The sequence below is a fragment of the Genypterus blacodes genome, unplaced genomic scaffold, assembly GCF_046128005.1.
Source record: "Genypterus blacodes isolate CSIRO-AG114 ecotype Tasmania unplaced genomic scaffold, CSIRO-AGI_Gbla_v1 ptg000039l_1, whole genome shotgun sequence".
NCBI lineage: Eukaryota > Metazoa > Chordata > Actinopteri > Ophidiiformes > Ophidiidae > Genypterus > Genypterus blacodes.
In genome coordinates this window covers 754,472-769,614 of record NW_027466852.1, presented here as the reverse complement: position 1 = coordinate 769,614, position 15,143 = coordinate 754,472, and the positions used below count along the sequence as shown (strand labels likewise).

The window sequence follows — 15,143 nt, the reverse complement described above, 5'->3', positions numbered from 1 at the left end:
GATAGGAGGGGAGATTCGGTGACGTGAGAGCGCACCTGTACGTCTCTTCTCCGCGGTCTGGCAGGGGAAGAAAACAACGTAACTTTCCCGGCTATCGTGTTTCCTCGGTAAGCACTCGAGTCAAACAACCGCTAATCTCCACAGTTCGTGGCAGAACAAACCCGGCGCGCATTCCATAAAGCGTTGGAAACCGTGTTAACCCGGGAATGAGAAGTTCACGTAGCGCTCTCGTATTAATAGACATCCAACTTTTGTCTCTGACGCCAGGGGAGATGTGCGCTGATGGCGTCAGACAGCCATCAACCAACAACAGGTCAGGCGCGCGCTCTCGTCTCTGCGCGCGTGCTACGTGCAATAACTTAATGAATGTATGGATAAAGCGTAAGGACCATTATCTAGGCATGACATCATTGTTCACACTGTAACGCAAATTTTTGCCTTTATCACAATTATTCACTGTTGGTCATCCATCCGTTTACCATCTTGTCCAATTTCAGGATCAGATGATAACATGGAGGCAGCAGAATGTTCGGTCCCTCTCCCTGCTCCTCCTATGGGATATGGACATATTCCCAGGCCAGGAAAATATAATCCCTCCAGCGTATTCTGGTTCTACCCGTGTGCTCCACTAAATTGGACCCCATCCCCCAGGATGAGTCCATGTTGACAATTGTCAATGAGTAATGATTAATGTCTTTAATAAAATAAATAATTAAGAGGATTTCTCACAACATTGAAACGTATAGTTATTCCTGACCTTTCCAACATAGTACTTACTTGTGTTTAGCTAAGGGTTATTATGTATTTTCTCTTTATTTTTTTGGGTTGTACCACATGTGATTCACAACTTCTGGGGCCTTTTCAGGGTTCAAATGTGCCATTGAAATTGTATTTGCATCTTCTGTGTGCAGGGCAGTGCAGAGCATTTATCTGCCTTAGGATTTATCCAGGTAGTTTGAATCATATATCCAGATATTGTGACACAGAGCTGAAGCTTCAGTCCCTCCTGCATGGGAATGTGTGTGATGACAGAAACCCTCCAATTGCCCATTCAGAGGAACAGTGGACTGCAGTGTTTGCTCTGTGAACAGAGCTTGCAGTGAACCTTTTCACTGAGCACCCCTCAGTTCTCTCTCTCTCTCTCTCTCTCTCTCTCTCTCTCTCTCTCTCTCTCTCTCTCTCTCTCTCTCTCTCTCTCTCTCTCTCTCTCTCTCTCTCTCTCTCTCTCTCTCTCTCTCTCTCTCTCTCTCTCTCTCTCTCTCTCTCTCTCTCTCTCTCTCTCTCTCTCTCTCTCTCTCTCTCTCTCTCTCTCTCTCTCTCTCTCACACACACACACACACACACGTTAGAAAACAAAATCTTGTTTTATTCTCCTCTTTCCAAACAGGAGACCTCCTTACACAGACGGGTTGTACATGAAAGCAAATTCATTCAGAGCTTAAAAACAATTAAATACCTGCCTCATACATTGATATGAAGTGGCGAGATCCATCCATGCACTGGAAATGTACTCTCTCTCACACACACACGCATCCACCCGTGCACACAAACGCACCCCTATTTCAGAATGTATTCAGTCTGGACTCTTCCTTGAGGCAGGGTTGTAAGCGGTTTGCTTGTTCCGCTGTCCCCGACTGTCCCCACATAGTCGCGTTGGACTTACTGTCCGAGTGACACTACAGACTTTAAACATTGCCTGCAGCTTAACCCTTTAACTTGAATGGCACCTGGAGCTTTCACACCTACAAAGGCTGATGGGTGCACTCCCATTTCAAAGAGCCTCTTCAGAACATCAGAAGCAGCCGCCAACGACTGTGGAAAACACGGGCAACATCTATCAGGGGAAACGTTTAGATTGTATGGCTCCATTACCAATGTAAAAAGTACATTTGGGGTAATTATTTGAAAATTTCTACACTCACTGCTCTAATGTGATTTTATTGAGACTATCAACATGATCTTCCATGCTGTTTTTTTTTTGTTTAAAGATTTATCTAAACACTCCAGGCTTAACTCTGCGGGTTTCATTTACCTGCATACATGTAGAATCTTTTTTATACAATCACTCTGCAAAAGAACATGATCTCACTTTCAGCATAAATGGTATACAAAACACGAGGGTGATGCCGTTACGTCAGTCATGTCCAACAAATCTGAATTGAGACAAAGTGAAACGGAGAAAATTCTCTTTACCACAATTTCCATCGGAACCAAAAAAAGGGTGCCTATGTTGTTGTTGTCATGACTACCTGTAGGCTGCATGCTTGAAGGTGAACGTATACTGTATATGTGAAGCATACAGGTATATCTAAAAGCGTCACATTCAAATAATCTTAGCATCTATCTGGCTTGAAATCCACTTGAAAAAAACAAACAGACACAGGTGCCTTCACAGGAACAGGCAGCGTCTCATCGCAGGGCTTCAAAGTAACGACATCAGCACAAAAACGTCCAGATGTGCTATTTACCCATAAGCTAAAGCCGCGGCGGCTGTGACTGAGATGTGAGCAGAGTGTAATGAGTGAAGGAGCGATGCGCTAATCCTTGTTGTTGGTATTGTTTGTCTCGTTTGATGTGTGTGTTCCATCTGTTTCTGGCTCTTAAGAGTGTGTTCGCGTTACAACTTGATTTGAGCAATGCCTCCACACGTCTGGGACATGATTATAGAAAAACACACCTCAGAATTCTTCATAAAAACATCAATTTCAAATAGACTTTTTTTTTTTCTAACTTGGAAAAACATTTTAAAAATTGACAAGTTTTCTGTTAGTTCAAAGACAAAAAAAACAAAACAAATAGTCCTCCTTGATTTCGGCCGGCCAATGTATGCGTGATTGTGCTTCTGAAGGGATACTCACAGTCCAGCTGGAACATTCCTACTATAACACAGCACCAACGTTTGACTCGTCACATACACGTGCGTGGCTGCCGCTGCCCTCGGTCCCCCCTCAGGGTCGAGTGTCTGAAGTTTGCAGCAAAGCCGTCATCGGGCAACGGTCCCACATGGCCCACGTTGCTTGTAGTAACAGCATTATGCCTTCGCTGGTTGAGTCAGTAATAAATATCAATAAATATTCTAGAGGTCAGCTGCATCAGAAAGAGAGAGTCCAGTCTGAGTGTTCTCTGTGACCCGTGTCTGATCCCTGAATCTTGCAGTGACGTCGGGGGGGGCAGTTGACCGCTCGTCTACTGCAGCGTTCAGTCTATACGGTTGCCGCAGATGGTGAAGCGGTCGATCTCAAGCAAGTCTTTCTTGGGTGTTCGGTGTTTGAGTCCGTCCCCCCCTTCCATTCCGGTGTCGCTGTTGATGATTTTGTCTTCCTCCTCTCCATCGGGCGTGGTCAGGAACGCGTCAGAGTTGCTCTTGGGCAGTGCGGGCGCGGCGCTCTCTGCTGTGAGGTCGGGTGGGAGGTGGACCGACGCCAAAGGAATTCCTCCTTTGTCAGTGGCTGGTTCTGTTTGTGGAAGGTAATGCGTTAATTAAAAGTGGCAAAAGGGGCAACATAAGGTTTGAGAAAGAGACAGAGACCTTGCTGTGGTGGCGTGTGGACGTGTTTGGTGCGGTGAGCTCTGGAGTTTGTGCGGCTGGTGACAGCAGAGGGCGGAGGGTCGGAGAGCTTTTCCTCCATTTTGGCCTCTTTGACGAACATGCAAGACGTCCCCAGCAGAACGATGCTGTTGAGCACCTTCAGCGTGATCATCCTGCTCAAACATAAAACACACAGGCAGGTAAGACACGACGATGACGACGGCGTCGTACCGGAAGTGAAAATGGAGGAAAAACACAAACGCAGCCTGAGGACACTGAAGGAGATGTCGGACATTTACCCTAAATAAAACAGCAGCACACACATAAAGGAGAGAGAACCCTGGATCTTCACGGAGCTGGTGACCACGCGGATCAGCTGGAAAATAGGAAACAGAAACACATCCTCACATGCTGAACCAATCAATCAATTGTGGCGAGCGACACAATGATGAGCCAAATACCAACTGACCAGCAGAGCTAAAGGAAGAGGAATGAAGCCCATTCTTCTGGATACTGAGTCACTGTAATCTGTGTACGCCTGTGGAACATCACATCATTAACACACAGTGTTTCATGACGTGACATAACTGCACTGTGAACTCACAAAGCTTTTCCAACTCGAAACAGCTAATGGAAACCTATAGAACTTCTCGCGATGCACTTACATTTTTCTGTCGACTGCTAACTAGGTCAAAGGCGAGGCTGGCTCTGTACTCCCCATATACCTGGAAAAATGAGGCACAAAGGTAAACAACAAACAGACAGTTGAGTTGGGTACACGCTTGTTCATGCAACTGCTCTCAAATTTACTTAAACTAAAGCTGACAGCTGGAGAATCATGGTAAGTTCACGGTTGCAAACAAAATGCATGCCGTACACATGCACGTATTTATGAGAGATTGAACGCTGGCTACACATCACTGCGGTTTGTGTGATTAAGATTGACAGTCCAGAGATTAAAGGGTTAATCTCTTCCTGTAAGATGTCCGTCTGACATTACGTAACCGAGGTGACAAGCGCCCGGAGGAAATCAAAGAGACGGTGAGGGAAGACACAATAACGGCAGGGGCGCGACAGGCTGACTTACATCGGCGCTGATGTCATTGAATTTGGTGATGAAGGCGTGCTTGACAACGTCCACGGCAACCTCTGAGGTGATCACCATGACGACGTCGGGAAACAGCACCCAGAGGTGGTCTGTGAACAAACAAATCACAGATCAGCGATATGTGCGAAGACACAGTGATGACAGACAGGTTGAACCCTCTATGGGGGCTCTGTGGTGGCGGCTCACCAGGGTTCCAGGAGAACTGCTCCATGTTCCTCAGACAGACGATGAGCAGGAGGATGTAGTTGGTGAATCTCTCCTTGATGTCTGTGGAAAGGAAACAAATAAATCCCGAATTAACCAACTTCCTCGCCGACGCGTTGTTCTAGTTTACACATCTTTGCCCACTCACCGCTGTTGGACATCTGGAAAAGGTTGTTCTTCTCAAACTTCTTAAACACGCTTCCTTTGATTTCCACAAACTGCGAGCGAAAAACAAAACAAGGAGATGTCACAACTGGCCTGTTTTACACTGCCAGAGTTTCCACACGCATTACTCACGTTGTTGGACATCATGATGGTGAGCAGGGACTTGTTGTGGGAGTTGAACGCTACATTGAGTGTGGTGGCCTGGACCATGATGAGGATGGCATGTAGAACTAAGACGTACCACGCTGAGGAAAAACACACTTTGGTCGAAATGTGCCGTGCCTCTGTCTTTCTAACTCCACTCTTTCTAACCTGGCGTGGACAAACTCTCAGGTAGGATACAGACGTAGAGCACGGCCATGAGGAAGTGAGGAATCACGCCTATGTGCGCTCTCTTCTTCTCCTTGGGCTCTGTGGCCGTCCAATACAGAGCGTCCAGGATGTCCTGGCCAAACGAGGAGAAGAGGCGGTCTGCCACCTGACAAATGAACAGAGGAAGAGGAGGAGAGATAAGATTGACGGAAGAAAGGGCTGACAAATATGACGTGTATATATATATATATATATATATATATGTGTGTGTGTGTGTGTGTGTGGGAGGGGGGGGGGTAGCACCTCTAACATGTTGTAGATGATGTAGAGTTTGATGACAGACTGTCCCCTGATGAGGTGGTACATCATGGAGTAATCCACATAGCTCATCATGGAGTAACACAACACCATGATGAAGCCCTTCAGCACATCACACACCTGGGCTGGCTGCAGAAGGCGCGCGCCACTACAACACCACACACACACACACACACACACACACACACACACACACACACACACACACACACACACACACACACACACACACACACACACACACACACACACACACACACACACACACACACACACACACATAAGACTAAGAGGCCTGTGCTGTCCTCTAGAGGTGGGGAACAACATTACACAGGTGGTTTGTTGGCAGGTAAAAATGGGTCAGAAACTTGACTACACCCTCCAACATTTCCGTAACACCTACACCTCTGCGTGCACAGCTGAAATGCCTCGAGCTATGATCCTACACTCAGATGGGGCCCTTTTATGCAAGGCTGTGAAGGGCATGTTGCTTCCAAAAAAAGAACGTACTGTATGTTCCTGGTGTCTATGGAACACATGGTATGGATCTACTCACAGCTCATAACTCATACAGTCCCCTCACTCAACTAATGTGCTGTCGTATCCAGCCTGGATTACTGTTGTTGTTGTGGTTACTGGCTGACCTTTGACCTTTATCCGTCGGTCATTTTAAGATGCCATTGTTCCGTTTATGCCAAGCTAAAACATGCTTGTCTTACCCGAGGCCACAGCAGGGCAACGTGATGAGTCGCAAAAGTGCCAGTAGCACCCTTAGGGGCAGCAGGGTGAAAACGTAGAGAAAGGCATCCAGACACAGGAAGAAGCCAAATATCATCAACTAGAGAGAGAGAGAGAGAGAGAGAGAGAGAGAGAGAGAGAGAGAGAGAGAGAGAGAGAGAGAGAGAGAGAGAGAAAGAAAAATCAGCATTTTTTATTTTGAACATTTCTCACTGTCTGAATTGGTGGTGTGTTTACCTTCTCCAGCTCCTTGGGGATGCGGAGGCAGGTATACACCTTCTCTCTGCGCTCTGTGTACTTGGCCTCATTGTGTTCCAGGAAGTAGCCTCTGGTCAGCTCAGCGGTTATGAACCTGCCCAGAGACAAGTCTAGAGCCAAAGAGATGAGAAGAGTAAAGGACTATGAAAGATATCGCACAGCCTTAGACCTCATCTGGCCTTATCCTGACACACCTTAGAAGATGAACAGTTCCGGTGTGTGAATGTGGGGTTGTGTGTGTGTGTGTGTGTGTGTGCGCGCGCGCGCGCGCCTGTGTGTGTGTGTGTGTGTGTGTGTGTGTGTGTGTGTGTGTTGGGGTGAGTGAATCCCTCTTTCTTCTTTCACCACAGCCCCCTATGCGTTCTGTTAAAACTGCACCTACCGTATGTGTTCATGAAACTGGCAACTCTGATGTCATTTCAGTCTCCACGGTTACATTGTATTGTCATTTGAAACGTTTCTGTATCATTGTTGGCTGTGGTGCGTCGGTTGGGTTGTCATTCCTTTGCCTTCATTCACATGTACATCACACATCCTTTGTTTTCAGCACTAATTCGGGTTAAATGTCATCACAAGTTGTTATCAACTCACTAAACATAACTCGAATTCCCGAGTTGACAGGAACAGTAACTGGTACAGTAACTGGTTCCCACTCTGAATCACTTCCCGATCGAGCTTACACCAATGCTACAACCTGCATGTGTTTGTGTTATTTGGACACGGAGTTGTGGCCCTTTGCAGATTCTGCATGACTAAAGGCGTTGGTTTCATTTAGCAGGTAGCATGGAAACCGGCTACGAGTTTAAGTTTGGAAGCAAATCATGGAAATGAGCGAGCTAATGCTACTTTCCTTCAGATCAGTTCCCGTAGCTGAGGTTAGTAAACTGCTGCTAGCTAACGTCAGCTGGTTCAGATTGAGCATATTTGTTGCTGCGTGGTCATCGATCATCACGGTGACAGATGATGTGCAGTGCTCCTGTATGGTTGTCTAAAACTGGAAACAATCTGTGCAGAAGCTCACCTTGCACGGGCGTGTTTGTGCTTTCGAGGCTAGCTCTCACCTGACAGGTTGCGTTTCTTGCCCTTACTGCCGCCATTTTTCCTGTTGATGCCAAGCGTCTCCGTGACTCCGTCCTTAACCTTGTTCTTGTCGGCTTTGAAAGTCTTCCTGACCCTCTCCGTGTCCTCTTTCTCCTTCTCCTTCTCCTCTCCCAGGCCTGTCGACAGCGAGTCCGCCATCTTCAACCAACGGCCTTAGCTGCTGGGAGGGCTACGTCCCTCTCTCTGACGCCACGACGCCGTGTAGTGTAGCATAACCGCCAGCAGGGGGCATTAAAACTCACCTCTGTGTAAGCCTGAGATAGATAGATAGATAGATAGATAGATAGATAGATAGATAGATAGATAGATAGATAGATAGATAGATAGATAGATAGATAGATAGATAGATAGATAGATAGATAGATAGATAGATAGAGTATTGTTCAATGTGCTAAAACGTTAATAACCTATCAAATCACAAACCCATCACGTTGTATGTCATGGCTGGGGTGGAAGGCGGGGGAGGGGGGGGGGGGGAGGGATAGATATTAGGACATTAAGGTTTCATCTTTAATTAAAAGTCACTGTGGTACTGTGGTGGATTATGCTCTAACTTGACCTTTAGCACTATGTTAAGGCTGGCCATGAGTCATCCTGACACAATTATGACTTAAGGTCACCATTAGGATGTAAATTTCGAGCTGTAAAGGCCAATTGCAAATATTATTGCGTCTACTGATTAAAGAGTGGAGAGAGAGAGAACGAGAGAGAGAGAGAGAGAGAGAGAGAGAGAGGATAGGGTTTCTCCCGGTAAGCGATCTCTTTGACCGCCATAGCTTCGGTTTCTTCCCCGTCTCTCACAAGTCAACACGAAGAGAAACATCTCTTTCCCCCTCACATGATCATGATTTCAGCTTTGATCTCCATCCTCAGGATAAACTCATGGTGATCGTGCGTAACTCCGCGTCTGTGCGCACTCCGCGGCTCCATCCCGGCGTCTTGTTTCTTCCCTCGGGGCACCATGGGCTCCGAAGATGCCTAGCCTGTGGAAACGGATAACGTTCTCGGTGGCCTCGTTGCTCTGCATCGGTTCTGTGGTCCTCCTTGTCGTGGCCCTGTCCACGGAACGTTGGGTCACCGGGCGGATCTTGTGCAAAACCGGAGTGGAGATCGTGAACGCGTCTGATCCAGAGCTCGACCAGTTCATGGGAGATATCTACTACGGCTTGTTTCAGGGAGGAAAGTCCAAAAAGTGCGGGCTGGGAATGAGACGCTCCAGAATCTACAGTAAGTAAAGTAAAGGCGCTCAAATATTGATTTTGCCTACAAATCTGCGTCTCTGGTGTAGATAGGGTCTTTTTTATTTGATATTATTGGAAATAGATAATATTCCAGATGTGAAAGCACTTCAACTCTCTCTCTCTCTCTCTCTCTCTCTCTCTCTCTCTCTCTCTCTCTCTCTCTCTCTCTCTCTCACACACACACGCACACACACACTGCCTCTCTCTCTCACATGCACACACACACACACTTATTATTATTAGCCCACTGACAGATGTGTCTTGTTTCTCCAACCGGCTGTCCAGTTTTCCCAAAGCTGGTGCGGACATTGAATGGCGGCCTGCACGTGATGGTGATTCTCTTCTTGCTGGCGTCCATGGGCATGGCAGTGGTCTGTCTGTCTTTCTGTATCTACAACGCACGCAAGGTTCCTTACCAGAGTATCAAAGGACACAAGGGACTATACCTTTGGAATTTCATAGCTGGTATGAGAGGACAGTTCATCCATAAATACTCTCACATGCAGTAAGTGATTTCGGGTTTTTCCTCTGCGTGTCCTTTTATGTGACCTCTCTTTTGCACACAGCTCTGTTGGCCGCCCTCGGTGTGCTGTGCTTCCTGGCAGCCCTGCGGCACCATCGACTGACTGAGCGCGTGGCCAACTATCGGGAGAACCTCTTCACCCTCTCCGTCCTGGACGACAGCTTGGACTGGTCCTTCTGGCTGGGGGTGGCCAGCATTTTGAATCATGTCGTCATCTGCGGAGTTGTCGCCATGAGCCGCATCAAACTGCCCAAACCAGAGAGCAAGAAACCTGAAGAACCCACCATCTCTGCTTTGGACTTACTTTATTGATCCACCGTCACTCATAGTGTGGAAAAGCAGAATAATTCAACTATGATAGAATCTTCAACTGCTAAACTGTTGAAAAGTGAGTTGTGTAGTTTTTATTTTTGAGAAGTGATGATTTTGCAGTTTCATCAGCCAGCACACTGGTGATTTTGCGTAAAAACACTGATCAGGATACTTCCTTGTATACATCTCGCCGCAATGAGGCCAATAACAGAAAGCATTCATAATGGACATCACCGGAGGGATTTGATGATGCGGCGAACACAGCAGACAGATCATCATTGGACTTTCCCGGTGCTGTGCTGCTCATCTTGACACAGACTGACAGTGGATGAGTCTCTCCACAAGCAAACTCACATGACATGACCTTGGCGGTTGGAAGACAAACTAAGTGACTGAAACATATTCTCATCATTACCCGGCACTCCACCTTCCACCAGCACTTTGCTTTACACTGAATTTACCGTTAATAGATGCAATACAAGCAATTTGATGATATGTACAAATCTTCATCTTATGTATGGAATGTCATTAAAAGATGTATTTTGAAGTCACAGCTTGGTTGTCAAAGTAAAGTTGACAGGTGAAAGGTCTGTAGGTGAAATGTAACCAGGTTTCTTTCTGAAGGATTTGAAGTAAGTCATTTTATTAAACATTCTTCTTCCATTTGAAAAGGATATGTTGAAAATCACTCTATTTATTTGATAGAGAGCCAAACTAATTCTTTCATTATGAGCTGTGGGCTTATGTAGTCGATGTAGGATTTTCCATTAGAGGACAGGATCCTGGTGACAATGCTTCACTTTTAGTTAAATGTGATTTTAGATCATTGCACTGATTCTTCGTCCGATATACTTAGAACCTCAGATTTATATTTACATTCAGTCATTTAGCAGAGGCTTTTAAGTACATATGAGGATGCTTTACTCCAAAAGTGAATGGTTGGGTGGCTGTTACAGGGCTTTAATGATATGCAAAAGATTGGTTACACTCTCCTGTGTACAGTTGGCTGCATGACTTTACAAGAAAGCTATTCCATTGTTTCCATTCTTTCTCCTCCATGTTTTTCATTAAGGTGCATCCTCTGTGCTGGAATTGAAAAAATAAATAAATGCTGTATTTAGATATTTCGTGTGTGTGCGTGTGTGCGTGGGTGTGCGCGCGCGCGCGCGTGTGTGTGTGTGTGTGTTTGCGTGTGCGGGTGCGTGTGTGCGCGCGCGGGGAGTTGGATAGATGATCTGCCATCCAACCCATTTAATAATCAAAGAACAAGACAGAACGACTGATGGATATATGATTGATTTCATCATAATAAATCGAACTCAGTTATTGATTGCTTATATCGCCAACATCATTTTGACTTCTTCATCATAAAAAAACTCTTTTCACCCGCGGCCTCTGCATGTATATCCAACTACTGACGCTAGGTGGCGACAGCTCTCCCCTTTTTTTTAGTAGACGCAGAAGTAGACGCGTGTTATTGACGTTTTAAGAGCGCGACATGTTGAGGTCGACTGTCAGCTTTTGTAACACATGTAACGACCTTACCCAGAGATATAAGTGTCGGGTAGAGTAACGATCGGCAGGTGACAATGATTCCTCTGAGGAGAGCCGTGCTGGCAAACCGCTGCAGGTACTTTTCTGCTTCACCCGCTCTCTGCGGCGACGGAAAGGTGAGTATCTGTGTTTCAGACTGTGTGTGTGCCAGGGTTGTCCGTTCACATTTGACGGTGTGTGAACGTGTCGTTCTCCCAGGGCCTGGTGTTGGGGGTGTATGAGAAGGAGAAAGAGGGTGGCCTTCACCTGACAGAGTCTGCCACAAGCTTTGACTCCTCTGTGTCCGGAAAACTGTCCGAACTGCTGCACATGTCAGTCAGAGTATCACCAAATAACAGTCTGATGTATATGAATATCCAGCTGTTGGTACTGAATAATACTTTTTAGAGTCATCTGGATTCTGTGGATTGTTTTGCTCAATAAACCGCTGCTTGTTCTTCTTCTATATGCTCCAGCTCTGGACCAGCTCTGAAGAAAGGCAAAAGCAGAATATTTTATGGAATCCATAAGGTAACAACATGTGGTATTAGTTTAAGAGACTTGACTGTTGTCCTGTAAGCGTTAGTAATCCCTAAGTCTTTACAGAACTTCCCGTGTGTGGCTGTCGTCGGCCTTGGTAAGAAAGGTGCAGGTGTGTGTGGGATGGAGAAGTGGGACGTCGGTAAGGAGAATGTCAGACAGGCGGTGTCAGGTAAGACACACACACACACACGCACGTACACACACACACACACACACACACACACACACACACACACACACACACACACACACACACACACACACACACTTGATGTATTTGGTACCTCACTGTGTGTCCAGTCGGCTGCAGGCAGCTGCAAGACGCGGAGGTGAAGCATGTGGAGGTGGACGATTGCGGTGATGCCCAGTCAGCTGCCGAAGGTGCTGCTCTGGGTTTGTTCCAATATGACCAACTTAAGTCCAAGAAGAAGGCCAAAGTGACAACACAGCTGCATGGAAGGTAGACAACTTTCAAACTTCCATGGAGCAAATACAGTTGTGCTTTATTTAGCTTCACGTGTGTGTGTGTGTGTGTGTGTGTGTGTGTGTGTGTGTGTGTGTGTGTGTGTGTGTGTGTGTGTGTGTGTGTGTGTGTGTGTGTGTGTGTGTGTGTGTGTGTGTGTGTGTGTGTGTGTGTGTGTGTGTGTGTGTGTGTGTGTGTGTGTGTGTGTGTGTTTGTTCCTTTCAGTGCTGACACGGAGGGGTGGGAGCGAGGAATGCTGTACGCCGAAGGACAAAACCTGGCACGCCTACTCATGGAAGCACCGGCCAATTATGTCACTCCTACCGCTTTTGCCGACACCATTGAGGAGAAGGTAGCACGACACGCCGAACGAGTCACGGTTCACAAGAGGTGTGTGCATTGCCCCTGACGTTTACAAGCTCTCGCTCTCTGCCGTCCCTAGTTTATCCAGATAATACTCAGAAACTATGATCTGTTGTTTTGTAGTCGTGGCATAATGGGTCCAGCGCAGAAATGAGAACAAAAAGGTGAGAATGTGAAATTCAACCTTATTGTGCAGATCCCAGGCTTGGATAGCAGAGCAGCAGATGGGAGCCTTCCTCAGTGTAACTAGAGGGTCAGAGGAGCCTCCTGTCTTCTTGGAGATACATTACAAAGGTGCCCCCGACTGCACGCAGGCCCCGCTCGTCTTAGTCGGCAAAGGCGTCACCTTTGACAGGTAAACTCCCAACCACGCTGCAGTTCGTGCGTCGCATGCCGGATGATGTTCTTACCGTTGCCGTCGTCTCCTTCTTGATTCGCAGCGGCGGCATATCCATCAAGCCGTCGCCGTCCATGGATGCGATGCGAGCCGATATGGGCGGCGCCGCTACCGTGTGTGCCTCCGTTGTCACTGCGGCGGCTCTCAAACTGCCAGTCAACATCATCGGTGAGCTCGTCTTCCAAACTGCTCTTCTTTGGCTTTGGCGCATGGCACAAAGCGCCGCAGCAACGTGACGACCACCTGTGTTTTTCCACAACTTTATTCAACCAGGTCTGGCTCCACTGTGTGAAAACATGCCCAGTGGGAAAGCGACTAAACCTGGAGACGTTGTTACTGCCAAGAACGGAAAAACCATCCAGGTGGGTGGACTCAAAAAATCAAGGACTCATAATCTTTGTCTTTGTGTATTTATTGTGTGTGTGTGTGTTGCTGTCCTGCCCCTCCATGCACAGGTTGATAACACGGATGCAGAGGGCAGGTTGATTCTCGCCGATGCTCTCTGCTATGCACACAACTTCAATCCAAGAGCCATCGTCAATGTTGCCACGCTAACAGGTGGGATCAAGAAAGCATGGAAATGTCTCCAGGCTCTACAGTTACACGTTGACATGATGCATTCAATGACCACGGTGCCAATCTGATGGTTATTTATTACTGTTACCGTGGCTTGTGTTGTTACAGTCAATAGTGACTGCTTAGTGGCTTTGGGACTTTTGTGTCTGATGATATTGCATCAAAAGAAATGTATGGTTATAATTATAAGTAAACAGAAAAACGGCTTCTTCTGTCTTCCAGGGGCTATGGATGTAGCTCTGGGCTCAGCAGCAACTGGAGTATTCACAAACTCTGACTGGCTCTGGGAGCAGCTGCAAAAGGTACAGTATATGCAACACACACTCTCTCTCTCTCTTGCACTCACTTTCTCTTATAGCTTGTGTGTGTGTGTGTGTGTGTGTGTGTGTGTGTGTGTGTGTGTGTGTGTGTGTGTGTGTGTGTGTGTGTGTGTGTGTGTGTGTGTGTGTGTGTGTGTGTGTGTGTGTGTGTGTGTGTGTGTGTGTGTGTGTGTGTGTGTGTGTGTGTGTGTGTGTGTAGGCTAGTGTTGTGACAGGCGACAGAGTGTGGAGGATGCCTCTGTTCCAGCACTACACCAGGCAGGTGACTGACTGCCAGCTTGCAGATCTCAACAACATTGGCAAGTACAGCCGGTACGTATCCGACAGCTCTCGGCGGGCGCCGTCTGCTCCCGTGACACGCAGTCGCATAGCACACAGGAGTCCATATTTGTCTTTACATGCGGTTGTTACTTTGTAGTTCCGGAGGCGCATGCACAGCAGCTGCATTCCTGAGAGAATTTGTCACAGCTCCTCATTGGGCCCACCTGGACATCGCTGGAGTGATGGCTAATAAAGATGAAGTTCCCTACCTGAGGAAAGGAATGGCTGGAAGGCCAACCCGCACTCTGGTGGAGTTCGCTGGAAGCCTAGCCCACCTTGGCTGATGGATAGAAATCTGTGCGAATATCAAGATACAACATGGTGCTCAAAGAAAGATTTATAAAGCATATAACAACTTTGTAATAAGATCTCATCCATGTTTTCACATTTTATAACTTTAATTATGTGATGAATAAATGCACTAAAATGTTGGTGCTAAACATTTATTGGTGTACTCATTAAGGTTTATGACATACGTATAGTTCCAGGCCCCTTTTTTGTGTGTTGTGACATTCTGTGATCTAAATGCAACTAATAGACCAATATGAGACAAGAAAATACTGGTTGAGTTGTGGATTTTAGAAATTGTATGCGCCCATGGAAAAACAAATTAACACAAAATGTTTTGCACCACTCAAATTTTTTCAACATTTTAAACATTTTAAAGCGCCACAATTGAAGTTAAGATCTTAAGTCATGATAGATAAAAGAAATACATTTTTAAACATCTGTTCCATCCCTGTAATGAATAAAGGAAACATTTTAGAATAATTCAGTTTAGAATTCAAGTTACCTGGTCAGAAGGAATCGGGGAAATT

The 15,143-nt window shown here is 46.5% G+C and overlaps 3 protein-coding genes across 3 annotated transcripts; 2 read left to right on the top strand and 1 right to left on the bottom strand.

The window, feature by feature from the left end:
- Window positions 1–1,345: 1,345 nt before the first annotated feature.
- tapt1b (transmembrane anterior posterior transformation 1b) lies at window positions 1,346–7,914 on the bottom strand. The gene is made up of 14 exons (XM_076148030.1): window positions 7,694–7,914; window positions 6,612–6,742; window positions 6,356–6,474; window positions 5,622–5,784; window positions 5,349–5,484; window positions 5,139–5,236; window positions 4,990–5,059; window positions 4,824–4,904; window positions 4,617–4,726; window positions 4,195–4,254; window positions 3,999–4,067; window positions 3,829–3,905; window positions 3,530–3,702; window positions 1,346–3,455 (listed from the first exon to the last, which is right to left on the bottom strand). Exons 1-14 carry the CDS (start codon window positions 7,869–7,871, stop codon window positions 3,199–3,201), a joined length of 1,722 nt encoding a protein of 573 aa, XP_076004145.1. The 5' UTR covers window positions 7,872–7,914; the 3' UTR covers window positions 1,346–3,198.
- A 793-nt stretch (window positions 7,915–8,707) lies between these two features.
- On the top strand, window positions 8,708–9,809 carry clrn2 (clarin 2). The gene is made up of 3 exons (XM_076147670.1): window positions 8,708–8,960; window positions 9,260–9,439; window positions 9,541–9,809. Exons 1-3 carry the CDS (start codon window positions 8,708–8,710, stop codon window positions 9,807–9,809), a joined length of 702 nt encoding a protein of 233 aa, XP_076003785.1.
- A 1,463-nt stretch (window positions 9,810–11,272) lies between these two features.
- On the top strand, window positions 11,273–14,769 carry lap3 (leucine aminopeptidase 3). The gene is made up of 13 exons (XM_076148032.1): window positions 11,273–11,479; window positions 11,562–11,674; window positions 11,819–11,873; window positions 11,949–12,054; window positions 12,186–12,345; window positions 12,574–12,738; window positions 12,908–13,066; window positions 13,152–13,276; window positions 13,382–13,470; window positions 13,564–13,666; window positions 13,907–13,986; window positions 14,204–14,316; window positions 14,423–14,769. The coding sequence occupies exons 1-13, from the start codon at window positions 11,399–11,401 to the stop codon at window positions 14,607–14,609; spliced, it is 1,536 nt and encodes a 511-aa protein (XP_076004147.1). The 5' UTR covers window positions 11,273–11,398; the 3' UTR covers window positions 14,610–14,769.
- The last annotated feature ends 374 nt before the right edge of the window (window positions 14,770–15,143 follow it).

Bases quoted from the DNA above. Each gene is read 5' to 3' on its own strand.
- clrn2 (XM_076147670.1), top strand. From the start codon at position 8,708: ATGCCTAGCCTGTGGAAACGGATAACGTTCTCGGTGGCCTCGTTGCTC. The intron at 8,961-9,259 runs GTAAGTAAAGTA...CCGGCTGTCCAG, and splicing joins GAGACGCTCCAGAATCTACA to TTTTCCCAAAGCTGGTGCGG. The intron at 9,440-9,540 runs GTATGAGAGGAC...TTTTGCACACAG, and splicing joins CCTTTGGAATTTCATAGCTG to CTCTGTTGGCCGCCCTCGGT.
- lap3 (XM_076148032.1), top strand. From the start codon at position 11,399: ATGATTCCTCTGAGGAGAGCCGTGCTGGCAAACCGCTGCAGGTACTTT. The intron at 12,055-12,185 runs GTAAGACACACA...CTGTGTGTCCAG, and splicing joins TGTCAGACAGGCGGTGTCAG to TCGGCTGCAGGCAGCTGCAA. The intron at 13,277-13,381 runs GTGAGCTCGTCT...TTATTCAACCAG, and splicing joins ACTGCCAGTCAACATCATCG to GTCTGGCTCCACTGTGTGAA.
- tapt1b (XM_076148030.1), bottom strand. From the start codon at position 7,871: ATGGCGGACTCGCTGTCGACAGGCCTGGGAGAGGAGAAGGAGAAGGAG. The intron at 5,785-6,355 runs GTAAGACAAGCA...GTGGTGTTGTAG, and splicing joins TTGCCCTGCTGTGGCCTCGG to TGGCGCGCGCCTTCTGCAGC. The intron at 4,068-4,194 runs GTAAGTGCATCG...GATGTTCCACAG, and splicing joins TTAGCAGTCGACAGAAAAAT to GCGTACACAGATTACAGTGA.